Source organism: Perca flavescens, chromosome 16 (assembly GCF_004354835.1).
Source record: "Perca flavescens isolate YP-PL-M2 chromosome 16, PFLA_1.0, whole genome shotgun sequence".
In the NCBI taxonomy this organism is placed as follows: domain Eukaryota; kingdom Metazoa; phylum Chordata; class Actinopteri; order Perciformes; family Percidae; genus Perca; species Perca flavescens.
In genome coordinates this window covers 21,016,095-21,035,256 of record NC_041346.1, presented here as the reverse complement: position 1 = coordinate 21,035,256, position 19,162 = coordinate 21,016,095, and the positions used below count along the sequence as shown (strand labels likewise).

At 40.1% G+C, this 19,162-nt stretch overlaps 1 protein-coding gene across 4 annotated transcripts in view; it reads right to left on the bottom strand.

The window, feature by feature from the left end:
* Positions 1 to 19,162, bottom strand: part of ctif (CBP80/20-dependent translation initiation factor) — a 58,899-nt gene that overhangs the window by 9,062 nt on the left and 30,675 nt on the right. For 2 of the 4 annotated variants that reach the window (XM_028601429.1, XM_028601432.1), the window contains 4 exons: positions 15,884 to 15,960; positions 10,588 to 10,668; positions 3,733 to 4,315; positions 2,128 to 2,427 (listed from right to left, as the gene is read on the bottom strand). In XM_028601429.1, coding sequence (XP_028457230.1) covers positions 2,128 to 2,427; positions 3,733 to 4,315; positions 10,588 to 10,668; positions 15,884 to 15,960 — 1,041 coding nt within the window. The remainder of the gene's footprint in view (positions 1 to 2,127; positions 2,428 to 3,732; positions 4,316 to 10,587; positions 10,669 to 15,883; positions 15,961 to 19,162) is intronic. The other 2 variants (XM_028601431.1, XM_028601430.1) reach the window with 2 other exon arrangements.

Genomic DNA, 19,162 nt, shown 5'->3' with positions numbered 1-19,162 from the left:
AGCTGTAAATAGGTAGAATCTTTCATAGGTAACAGTCTGACTACGTTTAATGAAAGCAACAACAGACCCTGATGCCTCTCTCTTTATACACAGAGCGGTTACAGACTAATTGCCCCCATATTGAGATCCAGGGGTCTGGAAGCAACATCATTAATGACAACCTTCATAAGCCCACTTGTGACATTTAAAATGTTTTAAAGCAAAAAAGCCAAAATGTCAAAGACGAGGAGGGGGTCCACGCTGGCTGGGAAGTGGGGATTAAAGTGAGAAATAAAAGAGGAGCAGGTGACCACACAGCTGTGAAAAAGGGGGGAATTAATAAAAAAAAAGGGGGGCTAAAAGGATTAAGGTGGGATTCTTACTGCTGGGTCAGCGATACAAAATCTCAACATCTAAAAGAGGTGATTCAATGGAAAAACACAAAAACAGAAGGGAGGAGAGAAAAAAAGAAAAGTGTAGGAGTGCAGTCGAAAAGAGCTTCTGCAGGAGAAGGAAACAGGAGTAGGAGTGAAGGGAAGGGAAAAAAGGCAGCAGGTGGGCTAACATTTAGACATTGAATGTCTTTTGAAGACAGCATGTACGTCTCGTTTGCCTACTTCTAGACTGCCACTCTGGCGAGGCTTGTCTGACTCTCAGGATGGAGGAAGGGGTGAAAGGGAGGAGCATGGTTAGAAAGAGAGAGAGAGGGGAAGTGTGCAGGGAGAAGCAGCGAGGCACTGGCCCGTGTCGTTCTGGGTGAGGGGAGGCGATAAGACGGGGTAGCAATGTAATAGAGAGCTCATGAGAGACGAGGAGGGGGAGAGAGGCAGTGAAATATATAACGGCTGAGAGCATGTTTTCATCATGGGTGCAAGACTGGAACTGTGCAGTTAAGTGAAGGGATGGAGGGTGAAGGAGGGGACAGGCCTCTCTCCCCTGGGTGTTTAGATTAGCTACTTTGCCCACTGACATTTACAACATCACACACACAGTTGGTTTCCACCTGAAAGGGCTTCCTCATAAAACTAAGGGTGAATGAAGCTAATTAAATTACAGGGAGGATTTTGTTAAAACATACAGTATAAAAAATTACTGGTTTGCCAAAATAACATTCCATTAGCAAGCGCTGGTAGTTAAGAACAATCTTTAAAAGGGCAATTTGAGATCTTGTTTACAGTAACACATACTGTACATACAAACAGAGAAAAGCAGCAAATCCTCAACGAGAGCATGTTTAATAGTTTTGCTTGATAAAAGACAAACGATTCAATATAAAAACTGAATCATTTTCTGTTGATCAACTTTGCGTTTCAGAACTTAATGTGACTTTATTGTAAATCATCTGTTTCAGACTAGTATTAGTCCCATGGAAGATCCCACATCAAGCTGTAATGGAGCTATGAAATCCAAATTTATTTTGGAAAGCAAGCATCAGAATGTGACATACAACACAAAATATCTAAGTGCATAAAAGTATTTACAGACAAACCCTTTTTTTCTAATTTAAAACTGAAGTTAACATGATCCACTGAGATTCATAACAGTGGTGCTGCACAGATGGGAGTAAAGACAGTCATATAACAGTGTTCATTTTTTAACCATAGTGTAGCTGCGCTGTCAGCTCATTAACACAATAATAGCTTATTGCACAGATAAGTAGCCAGTCTCCTACAGCAACAAAGCAGTGGTGGAAAAAGTACTTATGTCATTCACTTTAGTATAAGTAGAAAGGTAGGATTTATTGAAGGCCTGCATTATTAGACTGCATTAGTTTTATACCTAGGTGTACCTTATTTAAATGGCAACTGAGTGTATTTTGGGCATTTCTGTACCCCAATTCATTGTTACTTATTGGCCCACAAATACCATGCTACTTTGATAAAGTAATATTGTCCGGGCTCTAATATTTATCCTACAGCTGTATCTTTCTCAAACTGTATCTTTCTGAGAGGTAAACTAGTTCAGCACCTACAGTCAGCAAATCCATCAACTAATTGGGAAGTTCGGGGTGTTCATTTAAAAAAGCAAGGCAGCTCTGTGTTTGTTATACTGAAGTCTGAGTTATGTCAGTAGTGGGGAAAAAAATACTGGAGAGAAAAGCTTAAAGCAGCACCTGCAACTAACCAAATCCCTTTCCAGCGCTCTCACCTGCAACATGTTGAGGAGCAGCGATCTGAACTTGGTCCCCTCAACCATGAACAGCGCCATCTTATCGCAGAGCTTGGCGGCCGTGGCGGCGAAGCTCCGGTCCGACACGGCCTTGAAGTAGATGGTGCTGACCACCTGAGCCAGGGTTTCCTCGGACCGCGCCGAGCACTGCGCCTCCTCCATGAAGGAGGCCAGCCGCTGCTCCACACCGCTGCTGTTGCTCCTCATGCTGTTGAGAAGGTCCACCAGCGGATCCATGCTCTGTGATCCGGAGCCTGCCGCCTCCACACGTGCCTCTTCCTGAGGCAGGAGATGGAAAAAGAACATGAGTGGTGAGTGACAATATTCAATTTCAACATACTGTAGGTTTGACTACAACATAGGAGGTTTTGTTCAGTGATTTTACTAGTTAAAAAAGCATGGGTATAGACCGTGACAGATTAACATTAACTGAACGGTCAACGTTTAGGTCGGTTTGGTGAAGTTTGCATTTGTACTACTATCCTTTAGTGTAGCAGAAGAGGGGGGGGGGTCTTAACCATTTATTTATTTATCCATTACCTTTATCTATTTAGACAGTTTTAGCTTACTATTTCAATCGTTGCTTTTAATTAATTAATCAATCAATCCATCCATCTTTTTTCACTTCTCTGCTTCACTGTTTAAATGTGTTCACACTGAATTGCAACATGTGTTTTTGGTGTTATAGCTGACTCCACTGTATGCAGATATTTTTCAAAATAAAAATCATAATTTCTGTTGGCTTTTTTTCTTCAAATGAATTGAGAACAAGTACCCCTGGTTGCGAATCACTGTATTAACGTATGCACCTGCATGACAAATAGCACATATTATCAACATGACTTCCCAAACCCAATAGATGGTTTATGACGTGCTATATGCTAGGTCTATTTTGGTTTAGTGATCTGTATGAATATTACCATGTTACTAAGAAAGCACGTCATATAATATATTCACCAAATTTACATGAACTCAGGGGTTAAATATATCTGGAAAGTTATATGCCAACGGTAAACCATGAAAAAATGCGTTGCAAAATAGTAAGTTGCAAAATAAATATATTATTTGCTGGAGTACAGTACACCCTAATCAAGCAAAATCTGGCTTCAAGACTGGATTCATTGATTTACTGATGTCGCTGTTTATTAATTCCTGCCTTGCTGCCTGCTGGGGAGTCCCGTGCTGTCAAATCAAACCACCACTGGTGGTAATGAGTTAGAGGAGGAAGAGGAAGCTGAGAGCAGCAGCTGACTCGCCAGTTTAGTTCACAGTGGAAAACATCAAAAAACTCTTACGTTAATGCCACTTTAGTTTCTTTACCTGCTTAGTGAAAACATGTACTCCCCTCCCTGCCAGTCTGAATGTGTCAATCCGAATGCTAAATAACTAAGTAAGCGAATGACTAAAGCAAGGCAGTGTAAGAAAACTGTGTCTAAGTGTCTATATATTAATGACCATGCATGTGTGTGCGTTAACATAATGAAAGTAATTATACGACTAAATTGTAGCGCATGTGTGTACACATGAACATTAGTCCTGATTGCCTTAATACTGATGGACAGGCACTAAGCAGCTTTTCGGTACCTTGTCCTTTAGTCTCCTCCTCAGCCTCTCCTTTGACGACTGCAGCAAGCTGATTTTGGGCTGCTCCGGCTGGCCCTCGTTTGCCTTTCCACTTCCTGGTGGGTGGGGAGATTCTCTTTTAACTGTCAGATCTGGGAAAGCATTTGTATTGGGTGTCGACTCAGGTCTGGGTGATTCATTGGGACTCTTACTGTTGCAGTCTTGAGGTGATCTGATCTGCTCGTCACCTGGTTTTACATTCTCAGTCTCTTTGTCTTTGGCTGTTCTCGGGGGAACTCTATCACCTGCTGCGTTTGTCTGTCCATGCCCCTGACCTTTCTGATTGTGGTGCCAGCGCCGGTTCTGGCTGTATCCGTGGTGCGGGGGTCCTCCTTGGCGCTGCCCATGTCCTCCTTGATACTGGCGAGGTGGCCGACCAGCACTGCTGTTTCTGTTATCTCCCAGTTCTGTTAAATTCTGCTGCTGTTGGTTTGGAGACAGTTGTTGCGTTTGATCCCTCTGGTGCTGTGGTGACTGTTGTTGTATCAACTGAGGTTGGTTCTTCCCTCCTCCGCCTCCTCCTCCCTCAGGCCGCTGCGGTCTCCTGGAATGAAAGCAGGTTCCAGTTAGCTTCATTGTGATGTAGCAGCAGCTGGCTTGTACCTGAAACTGCTCTGCTACACTCTGACCACCCCTCAGTTTCACACTGGCTCCTCATCTAGTCACAGTGACTAACCAGTGCTCTTCTATAAGTACTATTACAATTCACAACCAGACACAAACTGTAACCTGTCATCTACTGATACGATCTTTAAAGAACAAAAAATGCTAAAGCCCAATGACTGCTTACAAGTGGATGCACAGTATGTCTGTTTTCCTGTCCTGCATAGCTCTGTCCTTTTGCTGTACTGGCTCTGGGCTGACAAGCCGCTGACATATGGTCCAGGGGATTAGTCACCCTGGCATCGTGGAGAAAACCTATTATCAACTTCAGCCTGTGAACCAGCACAAACTCAACCAGCACACCTTTGGTGAGATACATTCAACTCTATAAGTGCTTTTTACACCATGAAACTGTGCAGGCAGATGAGGGGAATTTGCATCTTTTGGCCATAAGGATGTATATAATTAACAGGTTGTCAATCAAGGTTAATGAAACAATTTTATGTTAAGACACTCGAACAGTCAAAAGATGAAAGGTAAGTGACTGAAAGACCGGGTTAGCCAAACTTGTCGGTTTCATTCACTTCATTTTACCAACTAGAGACAGCAGTTGGAATGTAGTAGTTGCCAAAATCTCAAAGAAAGCGTTTCCTGTCTTTGCTTGACTTGCTGTTTTTCTGTTTGTTTTTGGTCCCCCCATCATCCCAGACACATGTATTGTGAAACGAAACAAAAAAACAAAAACAAAAAAACACTTAAAAGAAACTGGAACTAATTGAATAAATGCAAACATGAAGTGGTAGGGCATGTTGACAGACATAAATTAAAATTATATAAACCATCAAAAAGTTATGGGAAAAAAAAATCCAGACCTTATGTTTTAAATGGACAGCCAGCTACAGTATTTGAGTCCGATTTAATTAATTATAGTACATATAAATGTTTAATGTTGAGCCGTATGTGTTGGCCGCAGACCTGTCCATCTTCACAAAGAGATTTCAACAATCAGGACTGAACACCACTGGACATGGAGTACTTGACTTGAAACATGATGTTAGTGAATGTGCACATAAACACACACAAACCAGCCACAACTACAGTACTGTGCATGACAGAGTAATAGCAAAAGTACAAACGTTGACTATTTAGTAATCTAAAGCATAGCCTCAAGCAGAAAGCTGAAAAATAAAAAGTTTGTTCTGCTTGCATATGGACTCAGTGACAAGGTCCCTGGTAAGTTTAAACAAATGCACAAGAACTCCTTGCAGTCAAGCTTTTCTCCTTCTTGACATACTAGGGACAAGGTTTCTTTAATAGAGAGAGTACAAAAAAAACATACACAAAGCAAAAAGCTGTGCCATCCACCAGGCTGTGTAAGCCTTGTGGAGGCTGGTTTGAAGAGCAAAGAAAGGCAACGTTATTAAACGTTGTAACAGTTCATCAATGCCAATAATGCAATGTGGGTTTTCATCAATCCTCACAAAAGCCTTTCCTCCCACTTTTTAAATTCAGCAAACTTTTAATTCAGTCATTTTTGAGACTGCATTACAAAAACACATTATTCTACTATTCTACCTTGTGAAAAAGAACTGCGTTTACCATCACATGTAATAATTAAACCTCCTTTTGTTTTGTTCTTTCCACCCCAAATAAATTAATGTAACAACAACCTTGGATATTTTCTTTGAGCTTAAAAGAAGTTATATTCCTTTGTGCAAGTCAAACAAATTTTAGCAGAAAGACTGCACTGATACATGGCATAGATAACAGATTTTATTGTGCCTGCAAAATTTAAGTGAACTGACCTTTGCAGAAAATTAAAGGATTTTTAAAAAGTGGTAGAAAATGGAAAAGGACTCAAACATTTCAGTCGTTGAGGCCTGATCAACAATAATGGAATCTGCAACCACTTCTTTATAATTGAATTGTATTAGTAATAATTTTTAAAGCAAAAAATGCCAAACAATTGATGGTTTCAGGCTCTCAAATGTAAGAATTTGCAGCTTTTCTTTGTCTAATAAATTGAATCTCTTCGAGGTTTGGACTGTTGGTCTGACAAAAAAGGATATTTGATGATCAAGTCAACTTGGACTAAGAATTTGGGCATTTTTTAAAATAATTGCCAGATTAGTGCTCGGATTAGTTAACCTTTTTTCACAACAATATCAAAGAAACATGTAGGATTTCACAATTATTTTCATTATCGATTGAAAATATAATGAAAATAATTGTGAAATCCTTTCTTGGTTTCTTTGATATTGTTGTGAAAAAAGGTTAACTAATCCTAGCAACTGCTACTGCAGCTTCTGTGTCAACTAAAAATGATGTTGGTTTGATCAAAATGACACTCCTACGGATTGGTTTGGGCAAAAAAAAGGGGGTTAAGGGTTTTGGACTGTTGGCTCGGCTGTGCAAAATAATATATTTAAGAAATAGTTATGAGCATTATTTTCCCAATAATTTGACATTTCCATGACTAAATGATGAATCAATTGAGAAAATAATCAGAAGATAGTAAGTAAGTTAGTTGAAGCTCTGGTTGTTTTTTCTTTAAATTGTCATCTGTCTGTATATATGAATGTGTGTGTGCGCTGGTAGAAGCACAGAGAAAGTAAATGTGTCCAAGGGTATTTATAGTCTTTTTTGTGTGTGGTTCATTTAGTCTACGTCTCGCCTGGCCTCTCTGCTCCACTCTCTCAGGGAGTTGACAGACAGTTCATCTTCTGACTCTCTCCTCTACCAAACAGCCTTCCTCCAAATCTGCAAATGCAAATATCCTCAGGGCCTTTCTTAGTCGCATGTTCATCAGCCCGACACAAAAACTGAGCTCTTCTACAGCACACAATGATCAGGGAACACCCTCTTGTCAGGAACGCACATCAGCATCCTTGTCTATATTTTTCTTTTCTACAGAAAACTTTTAAATTTCTATAAAGCTGCTTATTAAGGTTTTCATTTTCATAAACTAAAGTATAATAGCTTAACATTGACTGACAGAAATCGTGAGATCTCATTTAATGACTGAGGGTGAGATTTTATAATCTTTTGCAAAGCCATAGACTTCTCAGAGACACGAGTCTCTCTCTCTAACACACACATTCACTCATCTGACGATCAATTTGATCTTTACGCTAGCTGTTAGTTTAGGCTCAGCTCTAATAAGCCCTTCTCCTGATCTACTGGTGATGCGGAGAGGTGAAAGTGAGACGGTAATAAAATGTTAATCATTTTTAATGACTCTGAGCTCTGCAGCAGCTTGAGTGTCGGAACGGCCATCCAGGGAGATGTTTGCATTAAGGATAAATGATGGGGCCACTGATGAAATTTCATCTCGCAATTTCTTGTTACTTAGAAACATGTCTTCCCTGGCCCAATCAATCATCTAATCAAATGAGAAAGTACTATTTTTTTTTTTTTTTTTTGGTTGAGGTGATGAGTCGGTCACATTATGGTATTAATTAGATTTAGCTTGATGTTGCCTGGCTGGGTCCCATTTTTGAAATCCTATCTTCTCAGCTATTCAAATACAGAGGCTTGCAAAAGTATTCATACCCCTTTAACTTTTCTACATTTTGTCACGTTACAACCACAAATGTAAATGTATTTAATTGGGATTTTATGTGATGATTTTATACATAATTGTGAAGTGGAAGGAAAATTATAATTTTTTTACAAATAAAAAACTGAAAAGTGTGGCGTGCGAAAGTATTCAGCCCCCTTTACTATGATAGCCCTAAATAAAATCCAGTGCAACCAACTGCCTTCAGAAGTTACCTAATTAGTAAATGGCGTCAACCTGTGTGTCATCTAATGTCCGTAAATACAGCTGTTCTGTGAAGGCCTCAGAGGTTTGTTAGAGTGAACATTAGTGAACAAACAGCACCAAGAAGCCCAAGGAACATACCAGACAGGTCAGGGATGAAGTTGTGGAGAAGTTGAAAGCAGGGTTAGGTTATAAAAAAATATCCCAAGTGTAACTGCCTCTGTCGCCAGTTTATTTCATGTATTTGCACTTTTTATTATTTAATTTCTTCTGAATTGTACGTTTACAGCAAGACGGAACTAATTATTGGTTCCGCCCGAGTGTCACCCGAGCGCCTTTTAGCGACGCACCGAAGAAACTTTACCGAAAAAGTGAATTATTTTTCCACTGTTATCGTGTTTATGTGCATACTTACAAAGAAAGTAAACAGAAGAAGATAAAGGACATTTAAAAGGATGTTTTAGCACCTCTGTGTGATAACCAGCAATGAGTTTGGTGACTATTTATTTTGCTATGAGGGCGTTTGTGTTTACGTGCGTCATTTTTTGGTGTAAAATATACATAATGTCTAGCTGTATGAGCTTGATTGTAACGCTAGATGTGTGAGACATGCATATAGCATTATTTTGTTAATGTATTTTTTCTTTCTTTAAACCAGTTCTCACGGGTTGACCAGCATTAAAGCCCTGTATTCAAATCAAGACCTCTTGCCTCATGCCTGTCACTGGAGGAGCTACACCAAGCTTTGAACATCTCGCGGATCACTGTTCAATCCATCATTCGAAAATGGAAAGAGTATGTTATCAAGACACATAATCGCTTTTTAGCGTGTTTATCAACGCCGTTTGGCATCCATTGACTCCCATTACCTTGCAATTGCGTGTTAATTTATGCCGTAGCGAGTAGTATGAAAGGGCGAAAATCCGCGTAGGGAGGTTGGTCGGGGTGGTGGATGGGTCAAACACAGGACTTTCACCCAGGAGAGCGGGGATTGTGTCCCTAGTGTCACGTTTCCTAAACTCAACCGTAGTTTTCTTCTTTTACAAAACCCAACCCCGTTCTTCTTTTACAAAACCCAACCCGCGTGTCACGTTTACTAAACCCAACCGGTTCATCTTTTCCTAAACCCAATCTGTCCACTGTATCCGGCACTCAAAAGGCGCACAGATAACACGCCGCTTGGCTTTAGAAAGTGGCGTGTATGTTTTGGCGATAACACGCCCAGTGGTGTGTATGTTTACGTCCGCTGTATACAGCGTAGACAAACACGCGGATAGGTCAAAATACGTATACATGACACACCACTTGGCTTAAGAAAGTGGGCATGTATGTTTACGCAAAGTCATGATGTCATGTTGGGAGGAAGGTGTTCTGGTCAAATGAGACCAAAATTGAAGTTGTTGGCCTAAATGCAAAACGCTATGTGTTGTGGAAAACTAACCGTGCCTGAATCACCCTGAACACACCATCCCCACCGTGAAACATGGTGGTGGCAGCATCATGCTGTGGGGATGCTTTTCTTCAGCAGAGACAGGGAAGCTGGTCAGAGTTGATGGGAAGATGGATGGAGCCAAATACAGGGCAATCTTAGAAGAAAACCTGTTAGAGTCTGCAAAAGACTTGAGACTGGGGCGGGGGTTCACTTTCCAGCAGGACAACGACCCTAAACGTACAGCCAGAGCTACAATGGAATGGTTTAGATCAAAGCATATTCATGTGTTAGAATGGCCCAGTCAAAGTCCAGACCTAAATCCAATTGAGAATCTCTGGCAAGACTTGAAAATTTCTGTTCACAGACGCTTTCCATCCAATCTGACTGAGCTTGAGCTATTATGCAAACAAGAATGGCCAAAAATGTCAGTCTCTAGATGTGCAAAGCTGGTAGAGACATACCCCAGAAGACTTGCAGCTGTAATTGCAGCGAAAAGTGGTTCTACAAAGTATTGACTCAGGGGGGCTGAATACTTTTGCACGCCACACTTTGTTTTTTATTTGTAAAACAATTTGAAAACATGTATAATTTTTCTTTCACTTCACAATTATGCGCCACTTTGTGTTGGTCTATCACATAAAATCCCAATAAAATACATTTACGTTTGTGGTTGTAACGTGACAAAATGTGGAAAAGTTCAAGGGGTATGAATACTTTTGCAAGCCTCTGTATTTAATGAAAGAAAAGCCCCTTGTCTCATCCATTATCAGCTGCCCCCTGAATATTTATTGTTTTACTACGGGCGGAAAATAGCACTTGTGCTACAATGTGGTGCAATGCATCTCTCCTTGTTCTTATACAAGGTTAATGTTCAATTGTGCATTGTCCCCATGTAAATAAAATTACATTACATTACCTTTGGATGCTGAGGCTTTGTCGAGTAGAATACATGTGTCAAATATGGAAATGTATCCAGGTCCCATTTTGTGTGCAGGATCTGGCTTATGTTGTCACTAACCTGGCTGAGACTTGGCGCTTTCCCCCGGGGCCCGAAGGCAGAAGAATGGTTAACTGGTCTCGGGTGAACTGATCAACCGCTCTAAAAGCAGGAGAGGAGGGTGTGCGACAATGCAGGCGGGTGAAAGGATGGAAGAGTGGAGTAAAGTGGCAGAAAAATTTGGAGATAACAGCGGGGAATTTTTGAAGATAGTGTAAAAGGAGAAGACATGAGATTATTAAAAAAAAAAAAAAAAAAAACAGAGGGGAGGGGGGAAAAGGAAGGGAAGCAGAGAGGGAAACAAAAAAAAAAAAACTACAGGTTGATAACTATGTAATAACATGCATAGAACTACAGGAAGTGGTTACTAAAAAGGTGAAAATGAATTGGCAGATATAATCATGGGAGGAGGTAGGATACTGATTATTGATCATGGCTGTTGCTGTGGATGTATGTGGATGGAGAACTCGTGAACCCATTGGTCGACCCAGACGAGCAAATCGATTGGCCCGCGGGGGAAGAGAAGCCTGCAGGCCAGACAGTCAATAACACAGCCAAAGCTTCATACAGGCCACAAAACACACTGGTTTAATGGACTGTGAGAAGACCGGTTTTGGCTGCCTGACTGAACATTTACTCTGTTTTGAACTAGTTTTAAGATTCAAAATCTCAGGAACCTACGGAATGTGTGCCCATACATGTATGCATAAATTGGAGACTGCAGTCAATAACTTTGAGTCATCGTGGCCAGAAGCAGAATAACAGGCGGTAACGGCTCAGAAAAAACAAGCAGACCTGCTGTGTACTTTTACTAAATGCATGTTTGATAAAAACGCATCAGAATCGGTACTTCATCAGTGCGTTCACATGCACAGCAGGGCTTACCCCTGTGTGAATAACCGGGTTATGCCAGTTTTCCCTGTATACATGAGCAGGGAACAATGGGAAGAATGATGGAGTAACTCTACCTCCGGTACAGTAGGTGGCACTTTGCCAATGCACAACGCTTTTTCTTCCAGTTGACCAATGTCAACATTACAAGATCGATCACTAAATTAGTCAAATTTAACAACTTAAGGTTTCATTTACACTCTCTTGTCACAGCGTAGGACAGCACAGTGTTTCCGTCAGATGACTGACCACTTGTTCGGCTCATTATAACGTTATCTGTAACCAGTGTCAGGTGGAATTAGCAAGCTAACTTTGTTAGCTAACTAACATCAACGTTAGCCAGCGGCCGCATCGGGGACTGCTTGGTCCCCCCACTTTTTTGCCGAGACACAGCGTTGACAGTTGATAGACGTCTCCTGATGTCCGCTGCTGCTTCGTGGGCGGATCGATCCAAATATCGATAATATCAATACCAACATTGGTATTGATATTGATCAATACCATTGTAATGTGATCGATACCTTAAGTTTCAGTTTCTCTCCAGTATGCACCGCTGCGGTTTCATCAAAGAGGCGACCTGGTTGTCTGTTTGTGTAAGGCAAGTGCCACTCCTGCCACAGCCATGGTCACAGCGGAGAGCAGGCACACTTTGCTCATCCTCCTCCCCCTCTTGTGATTTGATGTTGTACTGTCACGTGACTCAGCGGCGCCAGGCAAATAAGCAAACAAGCTGCCACACACACACACACACACACACAGAAACGGAGCAGAAGAATGGCAGAGAGGAAGAGGAGCGCTGTGTGGCTATAATTTCCGGCCAAACATTAAACAACGGCAAGCTGTATAATTTGTATAAAGGCTGTGAGATACAGTGTTAACACAACAAATGTATACAAGCATAGGAAAATTACGTCCTGGGTTTTAACTTATTAATAATCCAAAGGAAAAATCACAAAAACACAAAAGGTCATGAAAATTCAATTCAGATTTAGCAATTTGATGATGCATCCAACTTAATTATTATTAGCTAGACCGGAAAGGGGGAGAGAGATGGGGGATGACACGCAGCAAAGGGCAGCGGTTCAGATTCGAACCCGCGCCGCAGATACAAAGTATCTGTATCTTATCGGCGATACTGGCAATTTTGCAGTATCGCACACCACTATAAAACAGCAACGACTACGACTCCCAGCACGCTGACAGAGTATGTCCGGTTCAAAAAGCACTGCAGGGGAGTGAGGAGGTGCAGTTGAAGCATGCGCAGACGCTTAAACCGATCATAGCCCGGTTAAGGTGTATACATGCAGGAATCCCCCAGTTACTGAAGTAGTTCTCTATCTCCGTTAACCGGGTTATGAGAACTGATTATAACCGGGGTAAGGTGTTTACATGGCGTTTGAGAAATCGGGGTATTGCCTTAACCCGAAAATAATCATTTTTTTAAACTGCATGTAAACGCACTGAATGTGCTGACGTTTAGTGCCACACAAAAAGAACACACTTTAAAGAAGTATCCCTCTCAACAGCTCCCACTTAAGTTCTTGTGTGTTCAGCTTATCACTTTATAAAATGGTCTTTAATTGTAAGTCTGTTCTAGCATAAATTCTCAATGTGTAAAATAAACAGATCATCTTAAAAACAGAGTTAAAAGAAAAGAAGAAGGAGCATATTAGTTTCTTCTTTGCCCCTTTTCTGTTTTGGATGAGAGAGCGGTAAGCAGCACATTCCAGTAAATCACAACTAATTTCAGCCCTGCTTGACGTGCATACTAAAGTAGAAACACATGCACTACCTCCCCTTTCTTTTCTTTGCTACCACAGCCAGCCTACACTTTTCCTTTACTCAATCTCACAGTCTCACTCAGTTTCTCTTTATTCAAATACAACCCTCACGCTTTGCACATTTAGTCAAATCTCCATATTTCACCATTTACTTTTCTTCTCCCAGCTATGTTGACACATCACATACAATACAAACAAAATATAACGCAAATATAACATTATCCATGTGGCTTCTCATTACAATGAATATTCATTGCCACAGGCCATTTGTTGTGTTCTGTCGGGGAACGTAAACACAAGACAATGTCGACTTAAGAGGATTAGCATGTTTGATGCGCAAACATGCTAAGCTTCATAAAGGACAGTCAACCGTAAACTGCCAATTCTCTACTACAATAACCAGTTTCCACACTTAATACCTTTTTTACTCTGCTCTGAAGCAGGGTCCCTTCGTGATTAGCCTTTCACATTATATTTTTTCCTGGGTCATTGTAAATGTGTGTAAATGCATTCCTAACTACCATGTATGATGACATCTGACCTTATCTTACTAACCTTTCCACATTGAGGCACTACAGGATGCCTCTGGCTACAAAGAACACAATAAGAAGTCATTCATTCTACAGGCAATTTGCTCGATGCTTAGAGATTACATGTTAATCTTTTTTCCCCTAAAGGTGTTTTTCTTATATTGTGTATATTGTATTTTAGTACTTTGTGGAAAATAAAGTTGTTTTCTATTCAACTCGACTCACTTGTCATTCCCCTGTCTTTCTAATTGTTGCGTATTGTATTAAAATAAATCCAAGATTCCCGCAGAGATCCTGTTAAGCAGAACTCTTCGATGAATCATTTAGCTAGCATTGTGAGAATAGGCAAAGCTTAATTTCTCTTCTATTCAGTCTTCTAATAAAGTTGTACTGATCCCCTTTTCATGTCTGTCCAGTCTTCTTATCCTCGACCTTATCTCCCCTTTGATTTGTTTTTCTATCCCTGCTTTCTCCATCTCTGCAGTGCAAATATATTTGGCAAACCTGTACAACGCACAATTAATTGCAATTTTATCGAAATCGCAATACGGACTAGTGCATTACCCAAATTGCAGGGGGGGCGCAATATTTGTTTAAAGGCAATATATGTGTCAAACCATTCTGAATCAAGTATTGTGGTGCTGCAGAGACGTCCCGGCCTACAAATCGTATCCTTCAGACTTAAGAAAAATCTCTGTTTGGTCCAGATCCTCGCAAAAATCACACTATAATCATTTTTCTTTTTTTTCTTTTTTTTTTAAAATAGTAGTTTTCAATGAAAATGAGAATAATAATACAAAAATTATCATTCCCTCCAATATCGTGAATCATATCACAATCGCAATATCAGTCAAAATATATATACATACATATCGTGCAGCCCTACATAAGAGATGAAAGCTAATGAAATGCTAATGTTGGGTTCACATTATAGTCCAATGGGACATCCATATCAACCTGTGGCAGGAAAGCAGTATGCTTTAATGCAAGCCATGCCTCTGTGTAACAGAGTGGTCCAAGTCATCAGCGGTGACATAAGTGAAGTATCCACATGAATATTTCCACCAGCCTGTTTATCTGTTTGGTGAAAGGTCAACGTTTCAGTTCATATAACATAATACAAAACAAACAGCAGCCTCACACTTTCGGGCCACACTCTTAAGTTCAGGTTGTGTTTAGTTGCTAAAGGGTGCACACACATATGCATACAACAGACAAAAACACATACATGTGTGAAACTTCCCCTCAAATACAAACTGTAAAGCACCGACAAAGTGTGCTTAGAAGCGTACAAGAAAACAGGATGGCCACTTGTTAATAGTTGCAGTTCACAAAACAAATAGACTGAAACCTAAGCAAACTGCTGTTGGCCCAAGTTTATATGTTTGTTCTTTTCTTATTGCCAGGCCTGCGCTGCACCCATTGCACATAAACACAATAGCTCTGGACAGAACCAATTACTCTCTGTACTTAAAAACAAGGATGAAAGTGCTTTTATCTGTTCGGTATAGCTAAAATTTCCTCTTTTTTAACCACAAATACAACCCAAATATTTTCTCTTTGCCTGTCTCTTAGCAACTGAAGAACAGTTTTCCAGTGACATCAGGGCAGGGAGTGAAAGAATGAGATGTTTTTTTTTCTTCTCTTAAGGACGTGGTTTCATTGAAGTCAGACTCGGGTGAAATTTGATTTCAGAGTGTATACAATTAGAGCAGATGTGCCAATACAAAATTAAGAATTTGGGGACAGGACCATAGGTTAAATGTTGCAAAGAATGATGAGTAATCCATGGCTTGAGCATTGTAGGCAAACACAGGAGACTGAATAATTTGCTTCATTTTTGGTGAGTGACCTAGTAAACATGAAAAAAAACCTTGAATGTCTCCTCAGTGTTTTTTCTTTTTCTGTCTGCAGTGATGTGTGGAGCCTGCATTCCTGTCTTGACATTGCTTTGGCTGGGGAGAGATGTTAAGGCTATACACTGGCTGTGCACCGACATCTGACATCAACAGAAAAAACATTCCCTCTCACTGAAATACGTACGTGTGTGTGTGTGTGTGTGTGTGTGTGTGTGTGTGTGTGTGTGTGTGTGTTTGAGCTTGCATGCGTCATTACCGTCGGTCATTCCTCCTGCGTCGGAAGAGCTTTTTGGTGTGTGCAATCTCAGCCTCATTAGGAAGGGGTGGGAAGACCTGTTAGGGACAAATCATAGAATAAGAGACAGCTCCTGTCAAAACCAGCAATACAGATCACTTTGTGGAAAGTATCTACTGAATTCCTCACCACTGTACATGCAAAAGTACATAAAGTGCTAGCTTTTTTTTAATGGAAGCAGTTTGTCAATGCCAGACCTCTTAAGAAAATGTTTGTTTGTACAAAATTGTGTCTTATTTACTGCACAGAAAGTTAAGAGGAGTTGCATGTAAGAATGTGAGAGGGACAGAGACATACATAATAATTAGGGCTGCAACTAATGATAATTTTAATTTTCAGTTCTTTTGTTGATTGGTTTAAATTGATCATTTTTAAACGTTTTTTTTTTTAAATCATAATTTCCCAAAGGTGTAGTTATGTATTATCTGTATGTATTATCTTCAAAATGTCTTGCTTTGTTTGATCAATCGACCAACATTTGAAGATATTCAGTTCACAATTATATAAAACATGGAAAAGCAGCAAATTCTCAACTTTTAGGTGCTGCAACCAGCAAATGTTATTGTGGTCCTTTTTTCTTCATAAATTACTTTAACAATTAATCCATTATTTATTATAGAGCAAACGTATCTGTGTGTGTGTGTGTGTGTCTATGACAGATAGAGGAAGGAAGAAAGAGAGGCAGCATTGTGTGTAAGAGAAAGCTGCGTAACATTATCTCATCTATGCTGGAAAAACTGTGGCAGGATGCAGCGCTGTTCTTTATTCAAGACTTAAAAGGAATCCGTGAAATTCCTTTCTCTCCTGATTTAAACATTTCTCAGCATTTAAAAACCCATGGCACAGCCTTGGGAAAGGTACTGCTTCCTATTTAAAACTAGATGTTGTCAAGCAACGCAAGCAACGGGAATTCTTAGGTATAGGAACTATATTTAATGATATTAAAACTAGAAAAGTCAGATCAAAATTAGTTATACAGATAAGTAAACAGAACGGCACACACTTGCTCCTTTTGCTCAGCATCACCATGTGCAGCAGTTACCATTGTTACAGGTGGCTTAGGACCAGCGCTGTTGTGATGGTGCATACATGTGTGTGACTATGTATGTGTGTGTTGTCTAACTGCTATGCATAGGGAGTCTGAGACCTCAGCAGATACTGTAAACTGCATAAGTAGCGGATGCAATAGTTTGTGACATTTAGCATTACTGTCAGATGCGTGTAGCAAATAGTTGCAGGCTGATGCAAAACAAAAAGCCCCAAATTTCCCCAAACTCTCAACCCAATGCATTGTGCAAGAAGGTGACCAAAGTCTGTAAGGAGGAGGGGCTCTGTGAACAGTTTTTGCTCTTGTTACAGTTCACTTCTTTTTTGTATTCTTGCTAAAAGTCTAACAAAAAATGAAACAAAGAATTTGATCTGATTTTAATTTGTCTCATGACCAGTACATTGTTGATCCCATTTCAATGACATAATTATCTAATCCTTTTTTCAGTGGATCTAGAAGCAGTCATAATGCATATTTAGATAATTAAAATCCTTTTTTTACCCCCACAGCACTCTATTTGTATCTAGTAACAACAGCTTTTTGTACAGTCGAAGCAAGAAAAAGTCAGATTTGTTTTCACTGAGGCTTACAGTTACATATAGGAAGGAAAGAAAGAAAGAGAAAAAAAAATAAGGAGCGTTATAATATATATAATTATAGTTATATAATGGTTGTAAACTGTTCTGTGGTGCTGTAATGGCTTAAGGCAGTCTTTTATTAATCCACAAGGACAGCATGCATGTGTACATATAGATCACACCTGTACAGCATCGTCACAGTTCTGCATGAACACAAACACGCAGAGGAAAAATTAACATTAAATTTAACTAACATTTCCAGAAACACATAGATGTTGCAGATATTCTAATGAGTTTGCTTGATATTTGACACTAGTGCTCTAACCTACTTCTCTCTCAGAGAGGCTGCTGGGGGATTGTTGGATTCTGATTAAATCCAGATGTGAGGCGGAAAGTGTGTGCGGGGGGGCACAATAATATCCCAAAAAAAGGCAGAGAAACACACACTAAAACTGTCTAGTAGTACAAAGCTTTACTTTGACCAGAGACTTTACGTATAAACATCAAAGTATTAATATCTACAAAATTCAGGTTTTTTTCCAGACTTCAACGACTTTCCGCTAGAACAATCTGACAGGGAGGAAAAGTAGGTGGAGAAAGAAAAAGAAAGAAACAGCAGAACTGTTGCATGTTTAGCTACTGTAGTTTTCCTCTAGGATATCATTAGCTGTAATTCTGCCTTCAAATGGTAACCAGATGACAGTGAACAAACACACACACACACACACACACACACACACACACAGTATTTTCCCATCACAATTTCTTAGATCTTTGCTGTAAATGAGAAAAATGGCTTCTTTTCAAATTGTTCAAATCTACATCCAAAAAATCCACAGACCCACAGCTGTGTGCACAGTTTGTAATGCATCCAACAGGAACAGAGAAGCGAGAGATGTACAGTTGCCTCTGTGGCTGAAAGGAAGAGCACTGTGTGTGTGTGTGTGTGTGTGTGTGTGTGTGTGTGTGTGTGTGTGTGTGTGTGTGTGCTCTATCTGCAGGTAGCAGCCAGTGCGGGGAAGATCAAAGAGAGGCGTGTGCTGTCCTGGTCCCTAGCCAGACGACCCCTCACCTTGCGGCAGGCAGACGCTGTGGACGTGACAAGGACTGTGAGGGGGGGCTGGCTGTGTAAGTGTGAAAGCAGATAGAAACCAACTGAGGAAGAGATTTTGTCAATGGTTGTTTATGTTTGTAAGAATAAAGACTATAAAGATTAACAGACCAGTAAAGGTGTATTTTGAGTACATTCTTAAACAAGGCTGGAACATTTGAGTTGCTAATGTGGATGAGGAGAGTGAAACAGAAGGGGGCTTTGATCTGTCTTTAGTCTCATGTAGTATTCAGACTGAAAATAGGGCTGCATTGGTGTGGTGTTGTTACAGCTACAGAGAATATAAAATGTAATTTAAAGCAGCTCATAGATCTACGAGCATTAATCAGGATTATTTTTAAACGTCTGTTTATTGGTATTTTAGAGAGCAAACATTTTGCATACAAATTCTATAAAATATTACAAAAATAGTTTTGCAAAAACATTCACATACTCAGACAAAAACAAAATAGGTCCTGTATGATAGATAATCAGATTAGATAATCAAAGTTGCTCCACATACT